General features: G+C 42.6%; 1 protein-coding gene across 6 annotated transcripts; it reads left to right on the top strand.

Annotated features, from left to right (window-relative positions):
* Positions 1–401: 401 nt before the first annotated feature.
* On the top strand, positions 402–17,724 carry LOC105703744 (serine/arginine repetitive matrix protein 2). 6 transcript variants are annotated; one of them, XM_012432363.2, is made up of 14 exons: positions 402–467; positions 2,183–2,297; positions 2,508–2,599; positions 2,689–2,815; positions 2,899–3,397; positions 3,504–3,730; positions 3,812–3,943; positions 4,046–5,160; positions 5,306–5,668; positions 6,234–6,368; positions 6,647–6,835; positions 7,507–7,652; positions 8,163–8,278; positions 11,619–12,962. In XM_012432363.2, the coding sequence occupies exons 2-14, from the start codon at positions 2,229–2,231 to the stop codon at positions 11,739–11,741; spliced, it is 3,333 nt and encodes a 1,110-aa protein (XP_012287786.1). In that variant the 5' UTR covers positions 402–467; positions 2,183–2,228; the 3' UTR covers positions 11,742–12,962. The 6 variants fall into 6 exon arrangements, with proteins under 6 accessions (XP_012287786.1, XP_012287787.1, XP_023287697.1 ...); XM_012432364.2 differs by lacking the exon at positions 402–467 and adding an exon at positions 683–747; XM_023431929.1 differs by lacking the exons at positions 402–467; positions 11,619–12,962 and adding exons at positions 1,265–1,576; positions 17,486–17,724.
* Positions 17,725–18,301: the final 577 nt, after the last annotated feature.

Below are 18,301 nucleotides of genomic sequence, written 5' to 3'. Positions count from 1 at the left end.
ATTTTTGAGTCACGTGACCACCAATGGCCGCGAGTCAGGTGCAGGTTTAGACCATAAATACCTAGACCTCGCATTCAGTGGAAGGAGTAAACTCGAATACCACATGAACCACGTGTGCCGACGGCACTCGGACCCAATCAGATTTTAGACCATATATTTATGTAGACCGCCTTGCGGTGGAAGGGGCAAAAGAAGATACCACGTGTCCCGACGACTCACTCACACAATTACAGCCATTTTGCTTATTGAAAATGTGGGAGTGGGAGGTCCAATGCGGGTCTAGGTATATATGGTCTAAGGGTAACCTGGGAAACGCGCGCGTGTCGGTACATTTATGGACGTATTTCCCTCACACTCTGAAGCCCCGTGAAAGTGCGAGTGAGAGGTACCGAGAGAGCGTGGCTGATTCACACGTGACATGGTGTCGGGGATTAAACCGAAAAAAGTGTTGCGCGTTCTAATTCGAAGTAAGTAGAGTATCAGATGCCGGTCTCCAGAGGTTCTAGATCCTCGGAAGGGCGCCGGTATTTCCGCGTTACGAGTGTACGTTATTTATACCGAGGACTAGCGAGCTAAATATGTAGGCGCACCCGTCTGGCACGTTGCGGCAATCGGCAGACGCGGCCGAGCCGCACCTGTCGCGGATCAGGTTGATTTCTGCGTAGATTATGCCTTATATCCAGTCGACGGAATCAGGGCGAGAGTCTTTGTCCGGGAAAAATTCGCCGTGAATTCCATCGAGCGTCGGTAAGAATATCAGGGCCATAGAGAGTGTGTGAGTGCGCAATCACACGGCGGCACCGGCGCCACCTCACCACGCCGGCAGAGCGCGGCCATGGCGTGATAAACGAGGGTTAGCGAAAGGGTGTGCTAAATCCCGACTTTCCTACCAGATATCCGCGTGACCAGCTCCGGAATTTCCGGAAACAAGAGACGAGTCTCGTTACCGGCCCGCGAGTTTAGGGCAGGCCTCGTTAATCCCTCAATACCGTCGTAAAGGTTATCGCGTTTAATGGTGGTGGTTTCCTCTTACCGGCCGCATGGCGGCGCGAGCGCTGATTGGTCGATGCCGCCTCGCCTCGGGCCCAGGCCGGCTGCTGATTGGTCGAGCCGAAACGGCTCCGACCAATCACAGCGCTTCGCGCGGCGAGCCCCGCTGCACGCCGGGAGGGGGTAGGCCGCCTCATCAGGCTTGCCGCGTTCAGTGATCTGCTCAGTGTCATTGTGTGCGCGCTCCGAGGGGGACGTGTGCTCGTGACTGGTCTTTCACCCTGTCCGGTTTGCGCTCCTATGCGGTTGTGGCTGAGAGCGCGGGTCGGGTCTGTATTGTGAGCGTTGTCTCGCGACAACTTATCCCGGTTTAGTCGCGCGTTATATAAGCCGGGGCCACGGGAACGCGGAGACGATCGTCTCGCGCCGCCACCCGGACCGGCCGACGCGGACGCTCTCGAGGCGACACGCACCGTGGCCGACGCCGAAGGGACGTGGCCGACCGACGCACCGCTGGATCGCCGATCTTCCGAATCGCTTTTTCCTCGCCCCTTTCGTCGACATAACCTCGACGACTCCTTTTAAGGTTCGTTCGCGATCCCGGTCTCCTGTGTCGCGGCATGGTACGTCGACCTACGGGCCTCTTGCGGTCGACTGACGACATAACCTCAATGTCGCCGCGTGTCGCGCGTCTCCCGTACACTTTTGCCTCCGCTACGCTATCGACTGGTTAATGGATGTACGCGATTTATCCTCGATTTCCCAGACTTCGGCCTTCCACTACGTGGAAGCGGCTCCGAAGCGGCGTTACGTAAGGAGGATCTCGAAGAGACCGATTTTTGTTGTGCGATGCGGTGACTCGAACGAAGGTTTTTCGGTTTATTTTCTTTTTCAAAGTGTTGATGGATGTGGTAAGAATGCTTTTCGAGTTTCGTCGTATATTCATCTCGCGTGCACGTGTACGCTCGCGCGCTGTGATAATTTCGTTAACTCGGAGGCGGTGACGGACCTAACCTCGAAAACGCACGCGCGTTGCGCGTCCTCGTGCCGACTCGAGGTTTAAGTGTCTTTATAGAGAGGTTTCGAGGTTTCTGGGTAGAAATCGGAGTGTTTGGGACGTGATTTAGTGTTTATACTGAAATTGTGCCTGACTTGCGGGTGTTAACTGGGTTTTGTTTGGTTATCGTTGCAGATCGGTCAGCCAGTAACGACGGGTAGTGCTCAGTAGCGAGAGTGAGATGGAAGCTGGATTTTTAAACTTCCACGATGAGGAACACTTTTCTGATTTCTCGTTGTCTATGGATCAGGTAATTATTTTGATTGACATGGTGGATTTAAGGATATGCGCCAACGTCTGTGCGATGTGTATTGGAATACATTTATTGCCGAGGGTCGCGGATGAGTTTTAATTAGATATTGAAATGAAATAGTTTTTTGCGGCTCAAAGAACTATTCTTGGGGTTTGGTGTTGATATCGTAGTAGCGTTAAGATGTTACGAGCTCTATCGTCGTTTCAGCAAGGGGAGTTGATGGAATTAGTCCACGATGACTTTGGATACATTGATAATCGCTTGGATGTCTCGGCCACCTTGTGGGGCACGGAACAGGAGTAAGTTATTCGAAATATTGTTGAAGATTAGTATCGTTATAGGTCTGGCGAGAAACTGGATATTTAAACAGATGTTATTTTTTTTTTAGGCTTAACGGCGACATGGCTGTGCTTCCTGTATCCGGTGTCGCCTCGGTTATTCCAAAGATTGAGAATATCAAAGAGGACTTCGCCAAGGTGCTGACAGACTGGCAAGAACACATTGGTTACCTTCAGGTTAAAAGTCTTAATGTTTATTAGTTGAATGCAAGAATCGATGAGATTAGTTGCTGAGTATTAACAGGGTTTGTAATTTACAGGCCTCGGATATGGAGGAGGACATTGACGTTAAGGATATGGTGAGCTTGAATATGAACATGCCGGAAAAAATGTGTACAGACCTGCCAGAGAATATCTTTCAAGATGAACCCGCTACACATATCTTATCACGTACGATAAAGAAAGAAGAAGATTTCAACGAAACTACCTACGGTATCAAACTCGAATGCCAATCTGGGTTTGAACAAACTAAAAAGAAAATAGCTCGTGCTCATCGTGTCCAAGCCGCCAAACCATCATCGGTTAATCTACAAGAAGATAATAAGGAAAGCCTGAAGCAACTTGTACAGGAAGTGGAGCAAGCCCGTGAAGTGAAACAGTTACAAACAATGCCTGAGAATAGAAAAGCTCGGAGCAAACCTAGTAACAGTGAAGACAGCGATCAGAAACCGTTGAAGAAGAGGAAAACTATTAAGATTAGTTGTAAGGTAGAAAAGGGAAAGCCTACCAGTTCCGCTGTAACTGTGGATCGCAATCCAGGTAATTTACAAATTATGAATTATTGTATTATACTTGTAAACCAAATCTGAGAAATAGTCTATTTTTTCGCGATGGAAAGCATTGTAGTAATTGTTTGTTTCTTTAGTTTTAGAAGCTGGAGATGTAAAAAGTCTGTTGGAGCAGTTTGAAGCGTCCGAGGCTGCCACGTTAGAAAGTAGACGAGGGACTGTACAAAAATGCAAGGCAGCTGGCAGCACGGGTCGAGGATCAGCGACAGCTGTCTCGAAGAAACCTGCTGTAGAAACTCAGGACGACACTTTGCATCAAAACATTCGAGATTCCCTGCCACAGGAGGTCATCGACAGGATAAAGGTGACTTGATCGTTCCTCTGTGGCTTCTTGCGAGTTTGGTCTGCATTGGCTGTGATTGGCTAAGATCATGCTGAATTACAGGCTTCCGGACGGAAGAAAGTGATTTCGGTGGTGCCTGCTGTGCTCGGCACAAAAGGGAGTAACAGTCGCAGCAATGGAACTCGAATGCAAGATGCTGGTTCGACTCTGTCAAGGAATAAGCTCTTGAAGATCGTAAGAAAACTTAATTTGTTATTATATATATATATAAGTTCAGCGATGAGTATTAAATGTGTGTTACTAACGTGGTGGTATATAATGTTTCTCTTTCTCCAGGTGACGAATGGTTCCAGTACCAGTGGAAGGATCGATGGATCGGTCCAACTCGACCATGATTATTGCAGTAGTGCCAGTTCCATGTTAAGCACTCCGGATACCAACAGCGAATATGACAGACAGACGAATGCCATTGAAAAGGTCTCTTCGATTAAAGAGGAGACTCCTCGAAGACCAGAATACTACATGATGTGCTCGAAGAATGCAGACAACGTTCGCGTCACTACGCAGAAGAATACTGCGAAACAAGGAGAGAGATGGACCGACAGCAGCTCAAGAAAAGACAGCGGTCTGGAGTCTGGTGATGTAAGCGATGCCAGCGAAGAGCAATCTTCCAGTTCCCAGAGCACAGTCGACTCGAAGAGTGGCACTTCCTCGATAGACCGTAGCAAAGAATTGCCGAAGGAGAGTGCTTCGAAGCAGATTGCTCCGAAGCCTTCAAATCCCACTACTTCCTCGGTTTCTGGAAACAAGGAAGTTATTGAAAGTAAACCTGCGAACAAGCCTGTTTATGAAATGAAGATTCGCTCAGCTTTGGCGACCAGCATTTTACAGCTGCGAAAGGGAGTGCTTACCAAGACAAAACCGGTGGATGGAAAGGGCCACAAGTTCAAGCAGATGGTTTCGGTGCTGAAGAAACCACTTCAGCAGTTGCCGATGGCCACTAGCAATCCAAATGAGAGCATCGTAACGACGACTAATAGTTTCAACGACCAGGTGCAAAATATAATACAGAATGTCAGAATCGATGAGCCTTCCACTGAGGAGTCGAAGAAACCTGCCCGAAGGAAATTGAACCTGGCTGAGTATAGGAGTAGACGAGAGCTGAACCGGAGTGACAGCAGTAGGACCAACTCTCCGGTGCAGCCGATGTCTTTGATATACATTCACCATGTGTCGACCACTACTGAACCGATCAAGGATGATCCTGAGAATCCAATCTGGTCGGAACGAGAGATCGTATCTGTTCTGAAGTCTAAGGCTGAGATTGAAGATGAAAAGCTGCGTCCTAAGCCCTCCACTCGAGAAGTCGCCATTCAGACTAATGAAACTGTCTTCGAGTGTCCTGTCAGGATCGACGAAGAAACCAGTGTGGAGGAGAACACCGAACAAAGGTACGGGTTAATGTTTTGAGAAGAACGAAAGATCTTTAATATATGTACAGATATATATACATTTCTATATTATATATTCTGTATTTATTTTTAATTTATTTCCATGCCGGGCCATTTTATTAAGAGGATTTAATTTTTCTTTTAGGGTGAATCGGCTGAGTGATAGGAAGCAACGACAGTACAGACCACGTAGAATCACCACCAGCTCCAGTCGTTCCAGGTCACGAAGCCGGAGCAGCAGAAGTAGAAGTAGAAGTAGAAATCGAAGCAGGAGCCAGAGCAGAAGTCGAAGCAGGAGTAGGAGCAGGAGTAGATCCCGCAGGCACAGCAATACACGTCGTAGGAGAATGAGTCATCGTCGCAGTTCCGTCAGCTCGAACAGCAGCTGGTCGTCCCGTTCGCGATCACACAGATCTACTTCCAGTTCCAGATTCAGGTCGTCGAGGTCGCGATCCGTATCTTCCAGATCGGGATCCAGATCCTCGTCGCGATACTCGAGCTGCTCTAGGTACAATTTCCCTTTTTATTAAACTAACTATATACTCATAACGTAACATTCAGTGTCGGAGTAGTGCTACGATCAGTATGTAGCAAGTGTAACCTCAAGTCCGAAGCGTTGACTTGTGTTATCCTCTAATAATAGTGGAGTATCTTTAGTGTTAGGCTTTATGCACCCTTATTAATCTTACGATTTGCCCATAATGGTAATATTCAGCATCGGAATAGTGCTACGATCAGTTCGTAGCAAGTGTAAACTCAAGTCCGAAGCTTTGACCTGTGTTACTCTACGATAACTAATGATAGAGGAGTATCTTTAGTATCAGGCTTATACAAGGTTTGCGAAAACTCGTTAACAGTCATTCGTAAGCTAGGGTGATCTGGGAAAATATTGAAACGATGCCTTGGTACTTCTAGATTTAAGTTTATCTTTATTCTTTTTTTTTTTTTTTAATCACTTCGATGCGAAGTGAAATCAATTTATGTGGATGGGAGTCGGACTAAGTGTGGGTGGTCTAGGTACTCTTGGTATCTTTATTTAGAGAGAGATTGTGGGTAAAATCACGTGATTGTAGGTCCTCTTCAAGGTCGAATTTCGGAAGGCGTAAGAGGTCGCGTCAACAGTCGAGGGGAAGCCGCGAACGAAGGAGTTACAGTAGGAACACGAGGCGCTCCTCCGGGAGCGGTTACAGATACGGAGACTGGAGGAGGTAAAATTATACGTCAAATCTTTGCACAAAGTGAGGCTCATCGAGAGGCCTATTCCAACTGCGGTCAGAGTTCATTTGTCGTCCTGACGATTTAACCATCGACGAGATTCGCCATGAACTTCTCTGCCCGCGGTTGGAACTGGTCCTTTGTTCGTCGCAGCTAATCAGTTTCTCCCTTTAATCTTTATTTCCCTTGTGCGAGAGAGGAATCATCTCCTGTATCTTTAGAGAGGGTGTTTCGGCGAATGTGGTCATTCTTATTTTTTTCTTATCCCCAGGTCGCCACCTACGGCTTACAGGAGACCCTACGACACTTGGTACGACAGGGAGAAACAGAGACAAGTCGAGGAGCGAAGAGTCATTTATGTTGGTCGCCTCGATGAGGGAATCACCAAGGCTGACCTCCGAAGGAGATTCGAGGTCTTCGGACCCGTCGTCGACATCAGCGTCCACTTTCGGGAGCATGGGTGTGCATCCATTTAATCTTCATCGCATTATTTAACATTATCGTTCACGTTCTCTGGTTCCCCTTGAGATGTGAAAAAGCCGCTGATAAGTCCAATCGACGTCGGTAAATTATAATCCATGTATACCCTTTTCGGTGGTGACGTCATTTTGAATACTCAAGTGGTAACATTAGTTGGGCCGGTCGCGTTACCGACATTCATTTTATTTATTAAGTTACGTTGTTCCAATTTAAACCCGCGTTACGCAAAATGTTGGATAAATTCCTGTTTTCATTTTAGATATTTTTTTATTCCTTATCTAGAGTACTCTCATGATCACGGGTATATGTACTGGTTTATTAAGTATATAGTATATAAGTATATTTCTGAAAATGTCCCAAAGAACGTGAGCTGGATAAGTTGGGGGTAGCACACTGATAACCCAGTTGGTAAACTAGGAAACGCCTCAAATTGAATTTTAATGAAACCATGTATTTGTATACGTACGTACGCACATTGTGGAAGCATTTGTTGCATTAAGCATTGAGTATTTCATTTATTGTTATACGTTGGTTGCGTTTCTGGTGCGCGACCTGCCCAGCACACGAAGAATGGGAGATGGTGGAGTTTTTGATTTTTCCTAGGCCTCGTTTTTTTTTTTAGGACTCATTATAATTTTATTTCACTTTCAGCGACAATTATGGCTTTGTCACGTTCGCGTACAAAAACGACGCTTACGAGGCGGTAGAACACGGCAACGACGATCCTTCCCAACCGAGATACGACCTCTGCTTCGGTGGACGCCGAGCATTCTGCAAAGTGAAATACGCCGACCTCGGTGTGTAATCTAGAACCCGAAATTTTGCGAGCTGGTCAACTGACTGACTCTTAAACATTCAGAATTGTCCGTTAAGGTGATATGAAAGGGTCATTCTGTATATACTAAACGTGAAAGTATTTATAACACTTTTTCCCCAAACTGGGTGCACCGAATCGTTGGAAATTTCAACACGTGATTATGAAGGCCCTAAGGCATAACGCGATGCTCGTGAAGTTTCATATTTTAAAGAACATCTTTCCTTTGTTTAGCCTAAACTAGAACCAAGATCACATTTTTCTTTTTTTTTTTTTTTGTGAAAAATGAAATTTTACGAGCATCGCGTTCTTCCTCAGGGTCTTCATAATTGTGTATTGAGGTTTCAAATGATCCGGTCCATCTAGTTTGGGGAAAATTTATATAAATATTTTGACGATTATAGATATGGAGTGGAATATTTCATATCACCTTTCATGGTTTTAGATACTTATATGAATAACAATTATTATTAATATCATTTACTTTCTTCAGATGGGTTGGCGAGCAACTCGCTAGGTGGCAGCAGCAGGGGCATGCTCAAGGCCGAAGAGGAGAACACTTTCGACTTATTGTTAAAGGAGGCTCAGGCTAAATTGCGCAAACGAAAGGTTTGACACACGTACTGCTTATTAGTTATAAATATAATTTAAACGCTAGGTACAGAGGATAGGGACACGCCGAGGTATATAGTTGGCTTTTAGGCCGGGCTCGTATGACGCTACCGTGCCGACACGAATCGTTTTACGAATGAGAATTGGAAAGGATCGCTGGGGTGGGTCCGAGGATCCTTGGCAGGACTCGATGGCGGAGAGAAAATAAGCATCTTTCGAGGATTTCCCGGTAGCTCGGACGAGGGGAATCACCGTTGACTAGGCAGAATTTGTAGATATGCGCGGGAGGATCGGAGAGAGACGCGAGGACACTCGACTGGTGTTTCTCACCCAGCTCGGATCTTGGGAAATGTCTCCACCTCCGTTGTATTTATTCTCCTTTTCGCCACTCTTCCGACGTGCATTTTAATCCATTTTTAATTCATTCTACTCATTTTACACATTTTATTCACTTCCACCGTGTCTCGATATCACAGTCTCGCGGATAACCGTCGGCGAGGCCTCTTCAGGGACTAAAAAACAGGAATTGTACTTCTAGACTGATAATATCCGGACTTCTAGACTCGAGATATTAAGGCGATATGAAAATGTGATTTATATACGTACCAGAAGTGAAAATATTTATGAGACTTTTCTACAAATTCGGTGCACCCAGTTTGGAGAAAAGTTGTATAAACATTTTCTCGTTTTGATATATTGATAATTATATATAATTATATATACATATAATGAACCTTTCTTATCACCTTAAGGCTTCGAGGGGGATCGCACTTGTCTAGGGTACGTTTATGATTTGTAAATCGCGCTCTTTTCCTAAATTAGCCCATCGCGGCCTGATAATTCTTGAGGAATATCGGAGGTACACCGGGAGACATCAATGCCCTCCTATCCTGCACAGGCGATGACGTCACTGTACAATGGCGGACTTGAATGCCTCCCCTGGAGATACGGCATCGCCTGTGCAGGTTGGTAGGGCATTGATGTCTCCCGGTTGTTTAATTGCCGCCCACGTATAGTGTGCTTTTATTACATACAGGATATATCTTTTCTTTTCTTTGGTTTCTACAGGCGAGCGCTTTTGCTAACGCCCAGAGGCTTTACGCTAAGGTTTGACGATTATCCTGGCGGTAGACCTGGGGGAAGGTCTCGAGATTTTTCCGGGCTTTCGAACGCTGAGGATGTTGAATTCGGCTCGATTCCCGATAGCGATGGAATTGAGGAGGATTTGAGGCGAGAAGTTGAAGGCTGACGGAGTCGTAGTTAAATTAGATATCGTCAATGGTGATGCGACCCTTTTAGGGCTCGTTAATTCCTTTCTCGTGTTAACGCGCATCCTGATTGCGCGCGTCTACACGCATACCGTCGTCGATCCTAGATACGAATCCCTAGATAGGATTTTTCCAACATTAACCGTATGTATGTTTATATTATGCTCCGACATGGACAGGGAACGAGGGAGAAATTACCACAAAATCGAGATATGCGACTAAGTTAATGTCCTTTTAGTTAGTTCCACGTGCGTGTGTGGCGCTGATCAGGGTTGGATAATTTCCCCCTTTTTTCGCCGTGTATTACGCAAACCCACGTAGTTTACCGTAGAAAATCCTAGAAAAACTGTAAATTACGTTTCCAATGCGAAGGATATATGTCGCGGGTGTGCGGTATATGTGTCCGCTAGGTTATGAACGTCTTTTTTTTTTTTTTTAGCGCATGCGTAAAGACGTTACGATTTTGAAGGGATAATTAATCTGCCGCTTGTCTAAATTCTATCGACTTAGCCCGGTTTAATGTCGCACCTCTAATTGGATTTATTATTTTCCATTTATATGTAAAGGGTGCAATATACTTTGCGCTCGCTTAAAAAACTTGGATAACGTATTATACGTTGTAATATACGCGGAGGAAACCGCGTATATAGGTCAGTGTATGATATATGCTGTCAAGAATGGTGCGACTCTAGATCCGTAAATCGTAATTTTTTTCTTTCTTTCTTTCTTGCGAACAAACGACAGTCATTGACACTGAATGGATGTGCGCTTTCGAGTATCATCCATACATGTATGTTTATGCATTTTGATGTGAGATCGGAGTGAGGGAGAAAATGGTAATGTTAAATTTTTGAGTACGCAGCGGAGGACTTTGGTACTGAAAAGAAAAATATTTCTGAATTTATTAGTGTACTAATGATACGTGGAATATATTCCGTATGCTTGTATGAGTATTATGTCAAGAGTGGTGCTACTCTAGATCCATAAATCGTTTTTTTTTTTTTCCCTTATTTTGCGCTCATGTGAACGTTTCATTACGGGGAGAATATGCGTTTTTGAGGATAAATGAGAAATTAATATGGAATTTACGGGATAGAAAGGAGTAAGTTAATACATTGAACATGTTCCATATGCGTGTATGGATATGCTGTCAAAGATGACACGACCTGATTCTTTTTTTTCTTTTTTTTTATGCTCACGTTCTCACGAGATTGTCATTAACATATACTCATTGATTAGGGTAAGTCGACGGTTTTTCGTCAGGAATCGTGGCTAATTTTCCTCGCATAATCCGTATCTTTATACTTACTCGCCGAAAAGATACTCGGGACTGTTCGCCTATACGTACCACGTGTACGTATATTAGCGATTTGGTGCGAAACTCAACCGAGATTTTTTTTGCATGCTCCTATATGAGACTGACAAACTTGACTGGGTAAATAATTGGAATATGTTCCACATACGTGTATGGATGTGCTTCGATGCAATTAGATTTTTTGGCAAGGGTGATTAGGAGAAGAAGAAAAATAGGAAACTGAGAAAAAGCAGGAAACGACCTCGATTCCGTATTTTTGTTTTTTTTTTTTTAATTTTTTTATTCACGTGGGAATATCTTCCCTTTTTGAGGACTTAGCTAACGATGTGGCCGACGTTTTATCTCACTGAGATTTTGATTCTTATGCGACTTAACACTGAACAGGAGGGATATCTTTGAGGGAAGGTTTATTATCCACCTTGAGAATAATAAGGAAGTAATTTATTTAGGTCTTTATTACGCTTAAATATTGCGTTACTGATTGTACTGAGTTTTGGGCACGCAGACTCTTTCCTGTTCGATGGGAGTTTTAGAGTGTATTCCGGAGTAGTTTGAGCAGAAAGTGGGAAAAAGTGATTACGAGGCAATGGCTGCGGAGCCTGAATGTATTTTCTTGATTTATCAGAGACACGATGCAATGTCTTCGGTGGGTGGCAATTTTGAAAAGTGGTGCGAAGGGGTTACGAAGGAATCACAGTTGCTTCGATGAGGATTACTGCGATTAATATGTGGCAGAGCTAATTTTCATTTTCAGGCAGTACCCTGGTTGGATTCATCGATTCTCTTCGCATGGGAATCAAGATTGAGGAGAAAAGTTGAAAGAAAGAGGGGGAAAATTCGAGCGTTTCGATGTCATTTCGGTTATTCGAGTAATTAACAAATGTCTACCGTATGTAGCATTGCGTGCGGTAACTCTCTCTCCTACGTCTTCTCGACGGGATGTTTAAAAGTTACGGATTCTGTTGCGTGTCTAATTTTGTACGATTCCAATTAAGGATGGTACCATCGGTTGAACTAATGACAGTAACCGTAGTTCATAATTATAGTAAGTAATAAGATAATTGTATTGGATGCGGTTTAAGTACTACCAAACTGAAGGATCGTGGAAAGCTTGTCGATGAGGAAAGATGTACTAGGGTCCATCGAAGTGACGAGGGAGAAATTAGAGAATTAAATCCACCGAAGATGTACACTTACTGTGATAACGACAGCCCACTAATTACAACTTGTGGCAATAACAGAGTAACGTTGACTTGGATGATCCTCTGGGTTTATTTTGTTCCGATGTAAAGAACGAGAGAACTTCTTCGATGACAATATGTTGGATCGATGCATGATTAATGTTACGCTGCAAGGTAAATATGAAATAGCAGCGTAACATTACTTTTGCCTCGAGCTCATGCGATGTAGGCTTCGGTTTGAAGGGACAAATAGATATTTGTGAAACTCACTCGATAAGGAGTGCACTTCGATGGACACGTAGGGGAACATGCTGTGTCGAATCAAGTGAGAAATTAATTTGTATTCGTGTTACTGTCATGTGGTGAGCTGCAAGTTGCAAGGAACGCTTTCACAGCGTTCGATGAGGTGCAACGGTGTAATTTTTGTAGCAGGCATCGGTGCTTGTCGACAAAGGAAATGCCAGAAACTAGAAAATGAGAGATCTTGAGAACGCAGCCAGCATCTATGGTTATTTAGACGGTGTGTAAAAATAGCATGTAAGACTTCTAAACGTACCTAAATACTGGAGACGCGCGTTTCGTGGCAGTCAAGCTTGTCACCGTGACATTTGTGCATGTAGCTTGTCGGATAGCGTGGACAAAAATATTTGAAATTAAAATACCGACACGCATCGATGCCTCGCTTTCGGGATATGCGAAGACGGAAGATGCCACGAATTAACAGCCGATGCGGATATTTAGACTGTACGTAGAGATAGCTGTAAGATTTCTGAATACTGGAGACACAAGTGTTTTAACATAACCGTATTCCTGTACCGAATACGCAAGTGTACCTACAGCAGCAAGCTTAATATAGAATTTAAATTAACCGTTTCTTATTTCTTTGTATCTTCGAGAATTATTCCCACTTCACAACATGAGTAATATGGAAAAAAAAAAAAACTCATTTCTGTATAAACTCATCATTCATAGCTCACATAACCTCATCATAACAACTCATCTCTACCAGAAACATTGGAGCTCCACATGCTATTTTATGGTTACCAGTAAAGAAAAATAAGCCTTTATTTGCATACTTGGAATTTTAAAGTTTATGTTTCTTCACCTCGACACTCTTTGCTGTGGATCTTGGAGAATTTATTTCCTGGAAACTGGTCGTTGCGTTGCATAGGAAGACCATTTTGTAACATCGTAGCTCCTTTTCATCGGTCGAGGTCATTGTTAACATTGTCTCGTATAGTTGAGGAGAGGATTCGTTGATGTGGATGTATAAAGTTGTATACTCTTCCGGAGGTCTTACATCTAAATGTAAATATCAAATTAAAGAGTCCGATGCATCCCATTAAAACTAGTGTCGTCAGGGTTACTCGATTAATAATTAAACTAAATATTGCAGGACTTTCTGTTTGCTTCGATACGGATATGAAATTTTGAAGTGGTATTCTTTAAGTACTGAATGTTATCAGCTTACCTTCTACGTCTAATTCAGGAGGCACTACGATGACATTCGTCGACTTGTCGGTTGATGTCACCCGATACTTCACAGACTTGTTAAAAATGTGCATAATTTCAGAAGCTACGCTGTCATCGTGATCTCCCATTAACCAGTGGATTAATCGTAGCCCTATGTTGGTGTCTAAAAGGTTGCAGGTTAGGTTAGGTTAGGTTATCTATATTCTATTTAAACTTTTAACTCTACGAGAGAACAAGAAATTCAATTATCTACGTTTCACTTTATTTTTCAATTATCTCCAATTCATCTTACCTAAATGGCGCGACCAGAAGAGGCTCTCTTTTGGATTCAAAGTTTTCCTAAACATCTCGCCGATGCATTTCCAGAGATCTGTGTTCCTCGAAGGTATTTTAACCCCGATGTTCAAAGGACACATCCTGGAAACTGTCGATGGATCTGCACAGATGCACTTTTCTCTGGTCCACTCCACAGTAATGCGGTCCATAATTGTAACACTCCATTTGGAATTAATCTAAAATCAAGAAAAGCAAGATATAAAATCATCGGCTCATCGAAAGAACACCAAGATGGATCTGAAGTATCCCTTCCTTGCCTGTATAATAAAATCGCCGAGCTGGGACTGAAAAACTATCCAATATGAACACCGTCTTGGAGAAATGCAAGCTACGGTGATGGACAAATTGGCTGCGTGGGTGTCTTCGAGCACCACCAGACTAATCTGGTTCAAGAAGATCCTCCTGGGCACCTTCCTCGGGCTCAAATCGCTCCACTTGGCCATTTTGAGACTAGCTGGAAAGATTATAGGCGGATTAATTAATTACGTACTGCCGAGTCGTTCCATAAGTACGCGGATAAGTTACTAAAAATTATGACAATTAATTTTCTCCAATGAAACAAATCCGGTTGATCAATTTCATTTTTTTTTATCGCTTCTTGTCACTCCCTGGAAATTTTATATAAACGTACGTTTATCTCCAAGAAAAAAAAAAATGCACCGTGAAAGATATTTATCTGCGGATTTAGGGAACAATTCGATATCTCATAATCCGGTTTATTAATTTTATTAGTTAATATTTACCGGGCTTCGTAGGCTCTTCATTTGCCATCCAAATGTCGTACTCGGCGCTGTGGTTGTAGGGAACTTGGATGGTCAAAGTTTTATCAATCACTCGATAAAGTTTACTGCGAATATCGTATTGGTTGACAATTCCCAGTCGATTTGGAGCACCCTCTAAAGCGAAGGTGTAACTTCTTGCGAAATGGGGACCAATTGCGGACCCGCAAAGAATTAAATATGCTGTAAAGGTGGAGGGAAAGTTTCATGAATCCGTAAGGTGTTACAAAAGTGTCATACAGATATACACCACGAAGTAAAAATAATGATAAAACTTTTCTCCAAAATTAGGAACTTCCACACGTGATTATGGAGGCCCTAAGGAAGAACGTGGCGCTCATGAAATTTCATTAAAAAAAAAAGACATGCACTCATGGTTCTAGTCTCGAGTAAATGAAAATGTTGTGTAGAAAAATGTAATTTCATGAACATCGCGTTCTTCCTTAGGGCCTTCATAATCACGTGCTGAATCGGTTCGGTCGAGGTTTGGAAAAAAGTTTTATATTTTCATGTTTTGGGTATATAACAAAACCCTTTCATATCTGCTTAAGTACATTTTTATATTTAAATGTTTATCTTACCTCGCGCCTTTTTTATCTTCCGGGCGTGAAACTGAACTTTCACGTGGCCGCTGTCGTGAGGATTAAGACGCAGAATTGTTGTAGGACGAAGCAGGGAGAAAAAGTGCGAGTCGTTCTCCAGGAATTGCAAAATGTAACTTACTCGACATTCCGTCGGGTTAGTGAAGTTTATTTGCCTCGTGGTACTTTCCGTCAGTGGACAGCTGAACTTCACCTACTCGTTACAATGAGTACTTTAAAAATAATTTTGTCTCAGAAGTAAGGTTAGTGAAGTTTATTTGCCTCGTGGTACTTTCCGTCAGTGGACAGCTGAACTTCACCTACTCGTTACAATGAGTACTTTAAAAATAATTTTGTCTCAGAAGTAAAAAAGAAAAAATGAAATTACAGGTACTTCTTCCTTTACGAATCTTTTCGATTGGAATTTTGAATTTAAATCCTGTGCCGTCAGTTTCATGAATTCTCAATTTGGGAATTATTTATATAATACTTTTATCGGAATTATGGTCAGGACCGAATTTTATGAATCTGTGATTCATAATTTGTTGCTTCGTTAGGAAGCAATTTGTTCATGAAAGACTGTAATTGGAAGTACTTGTACTTGTTTGTAGATATTCACCTTACTTCTTATCACATACGTCGGTAGTACCTCGAACAAATGAGCAATTAGAATAATCATTTGTACGCAATTCGGTTTGGCGATGTCCATAGGCGTTATAACAAAGCCGAGTCTTATCTTCCTCCAGGAGGCAACCACGCAGATTGCGTTGTGCATTATCTGTAATTAAATTGAAGATTTTAATTAAATGTCCCTACATTTTGTGTGCATTGTACATTATCGCATTTAAAAATTAATTAGCCAGACAATGTAGTCATTTTGCATGCGTTGTACATTATCGCATTTAAATTAAACAGCCACACAATGTATGCGTTGTACATTATCGCATATAAAAATTAAACAGCCACACAAAGTAGACATTTTGTGTGCGTTGCATATAATCCGTATTTAAATTTAGGAATTTAATTAAATAGTCATACAAAGAAGATATTTTATATTTCATTAACTTACCTCTTCGAAGCATTTCGGGCAGAGATATATGTTTCGAAAAAAGGAGTTTATTAAGAATGGACAATAAGCTGCGGTAACAGCCATCAAAACTAATCCATCGGCCAGGTCGTTCTCAAAATTGTCCAGAGTTCTCGGCTCGACTTTTTCCCTCGTCTCGTTTGGATTTAAAATTACTCGGTCGTCCTTCATCCAGTCTTCCGAGCATTGTTTCGTGTAATTATGTTCAAGCCAGGCCAAAAGAATCGCTTCCGCAGAGGATCGGTTTTTAAATCCGTAAGACCTCTGTACAATGCTCTCGATGATCTTCTCGTTCAAGACATTTGATAAGCTGAAATTGTTTAAAAAAGCATATTTATATTCTTGTTTCGGCTCTGGGCAAAGGTTATTTATCTAAGCATTTATAAACAATTTTTAATATATTAAACGAAATGAATGAAGACCTTGTTTTGCTCGTAATGCTGAACGAATCATAGACTCTTGATCATTGAATCTAAGCATTTATAAATAATTTTTAATATATTAACATAGACTCTTGATCATTGAATCTAAGCATTTATAAACAATTTTTAATATATTAAACAAAATGAATGAAGACCTTGTTTGGCTCGTAATGCTGAAAGAATCATTGACTCTTGACACAACCGTAGTGTAAATGTCGCGCAAACGAGTAGCACTGATTTTGCTCAAAACCAGACATTTGTATGTCTGCAAAATGACATCCAACCAGCATTGTTTGCTCCTCGACTCGAAAACCATCCTCGGCAAGTGATCATGAAAAGTGTCTTTTCGAAAAATAGATTCCTCTTTCGAGCCATCCGCACAAATGGAATATTCGTTGTAACTGATAAGAAGATAGGGCTCCACGTGGGGCAAGCAAGCACCCTGGGCGATCAGAAAATTCACCAGGTCTCCGTATACCTTCAAAACGAGAGACACCCTTTTAACATCGTTTTCAGGAATCTGCTTTCTGTAAATAAAAATCATTGTAAAAGAACGGAAGAATTTAAGCGTGCCTCCCAGGGCGTAGAAAGTGAAATTCTCCATTTCTACAATTTAATTCAAGCCTTTCATTTGTTTATAAGCTCTCATTTCTTAGCATACGAAGTTATATCACTTCTCCGCGAAGAGTTGCATTTTTATTTATTAATGTGCAGTTCATTTAAATCGGTAGAAGTAATTATTTCATGTGTCTCAACATTTAGGACCTACATCTCAGGTACGTGGTCGTAGATTTGTGGACCAACGAGGGACTCCAAGACGTTCAGGAAGGATAGCTCGACTGTGTGGGTCTTCCTCTTATCACTATACGTGGCTTTTATCGAACACTGGTCCGAAAGGACTGCCGTAATGCCACTGATAACACTGGGATACAGTGCGAACTTCAGAGGACCGGCATACAGCCATTGCTCGACACTCTTCAGGGTCCTCTTCATGTGCTCGTTGAAGTCTCTGCAAGAAAATGTTTCGAGCTTTAAGATAGAGCTTAAAAAAGGGGATACTACATTCATACTACTTGAAGGGAATTATTGTAAATGATTATTAAGAGAGTGCCTCTCACGTGGTCATCTGTTCTACCGGAAAGAAAGGGTAAATGATCTCCGGCGACTTCCGGCTGCGAGGCGAGGAAGAGGAGACGCTGAAGAACTTGGACTCTTCTAGAGGATTTTCTTCGCCATCTCCAAGGTCTTCTGTTCTGCTATGTGAATGGCTGAACCTCATCGGAGAGCCGTACTTCTTGCTGGATTTTCGAGACCTTCCTGAATGCGTGCTGGGCCGCGAAGATCGTCCCTGTGTTGGGAGACGTTCAGGAAAGTTAAGGTGATGTGAAAATGGCGTCGAAGAGATCTTGTTTATAAAACTTTTTTATCCCTACTCGGTTCACCGAATAGTTTGAAACTTCACTACGTGAATAGGGAGACTATAAGGAAGGTCCTGAAACTCATGAAATCTCCATTCTTTTCAAATTTCTTTATAGGTATTTTAAAAATAGTTTAGAAAAACAATGAAATTTCACGAGT

Source organism: Orussus abietinus, unplaced genomic scaffold (assembly GCF_000612105.2).
Source record: "Orussus abietinus isolate OABI.00-Male unplaced genomic scaffold, Oabi_2.0 scaffold43, whole genome shotgun sequence".
In the NCBI taxonomy this organism is placed as follows: Eukaryota; Metazoa; Arthropoda; class Insecta; order Hymenoptera; family Orussidae; genus Orussus; species Orussus abietinus.
This window is presented reverse-complemented; position numbering and strand designations above follow the sequence as displayed.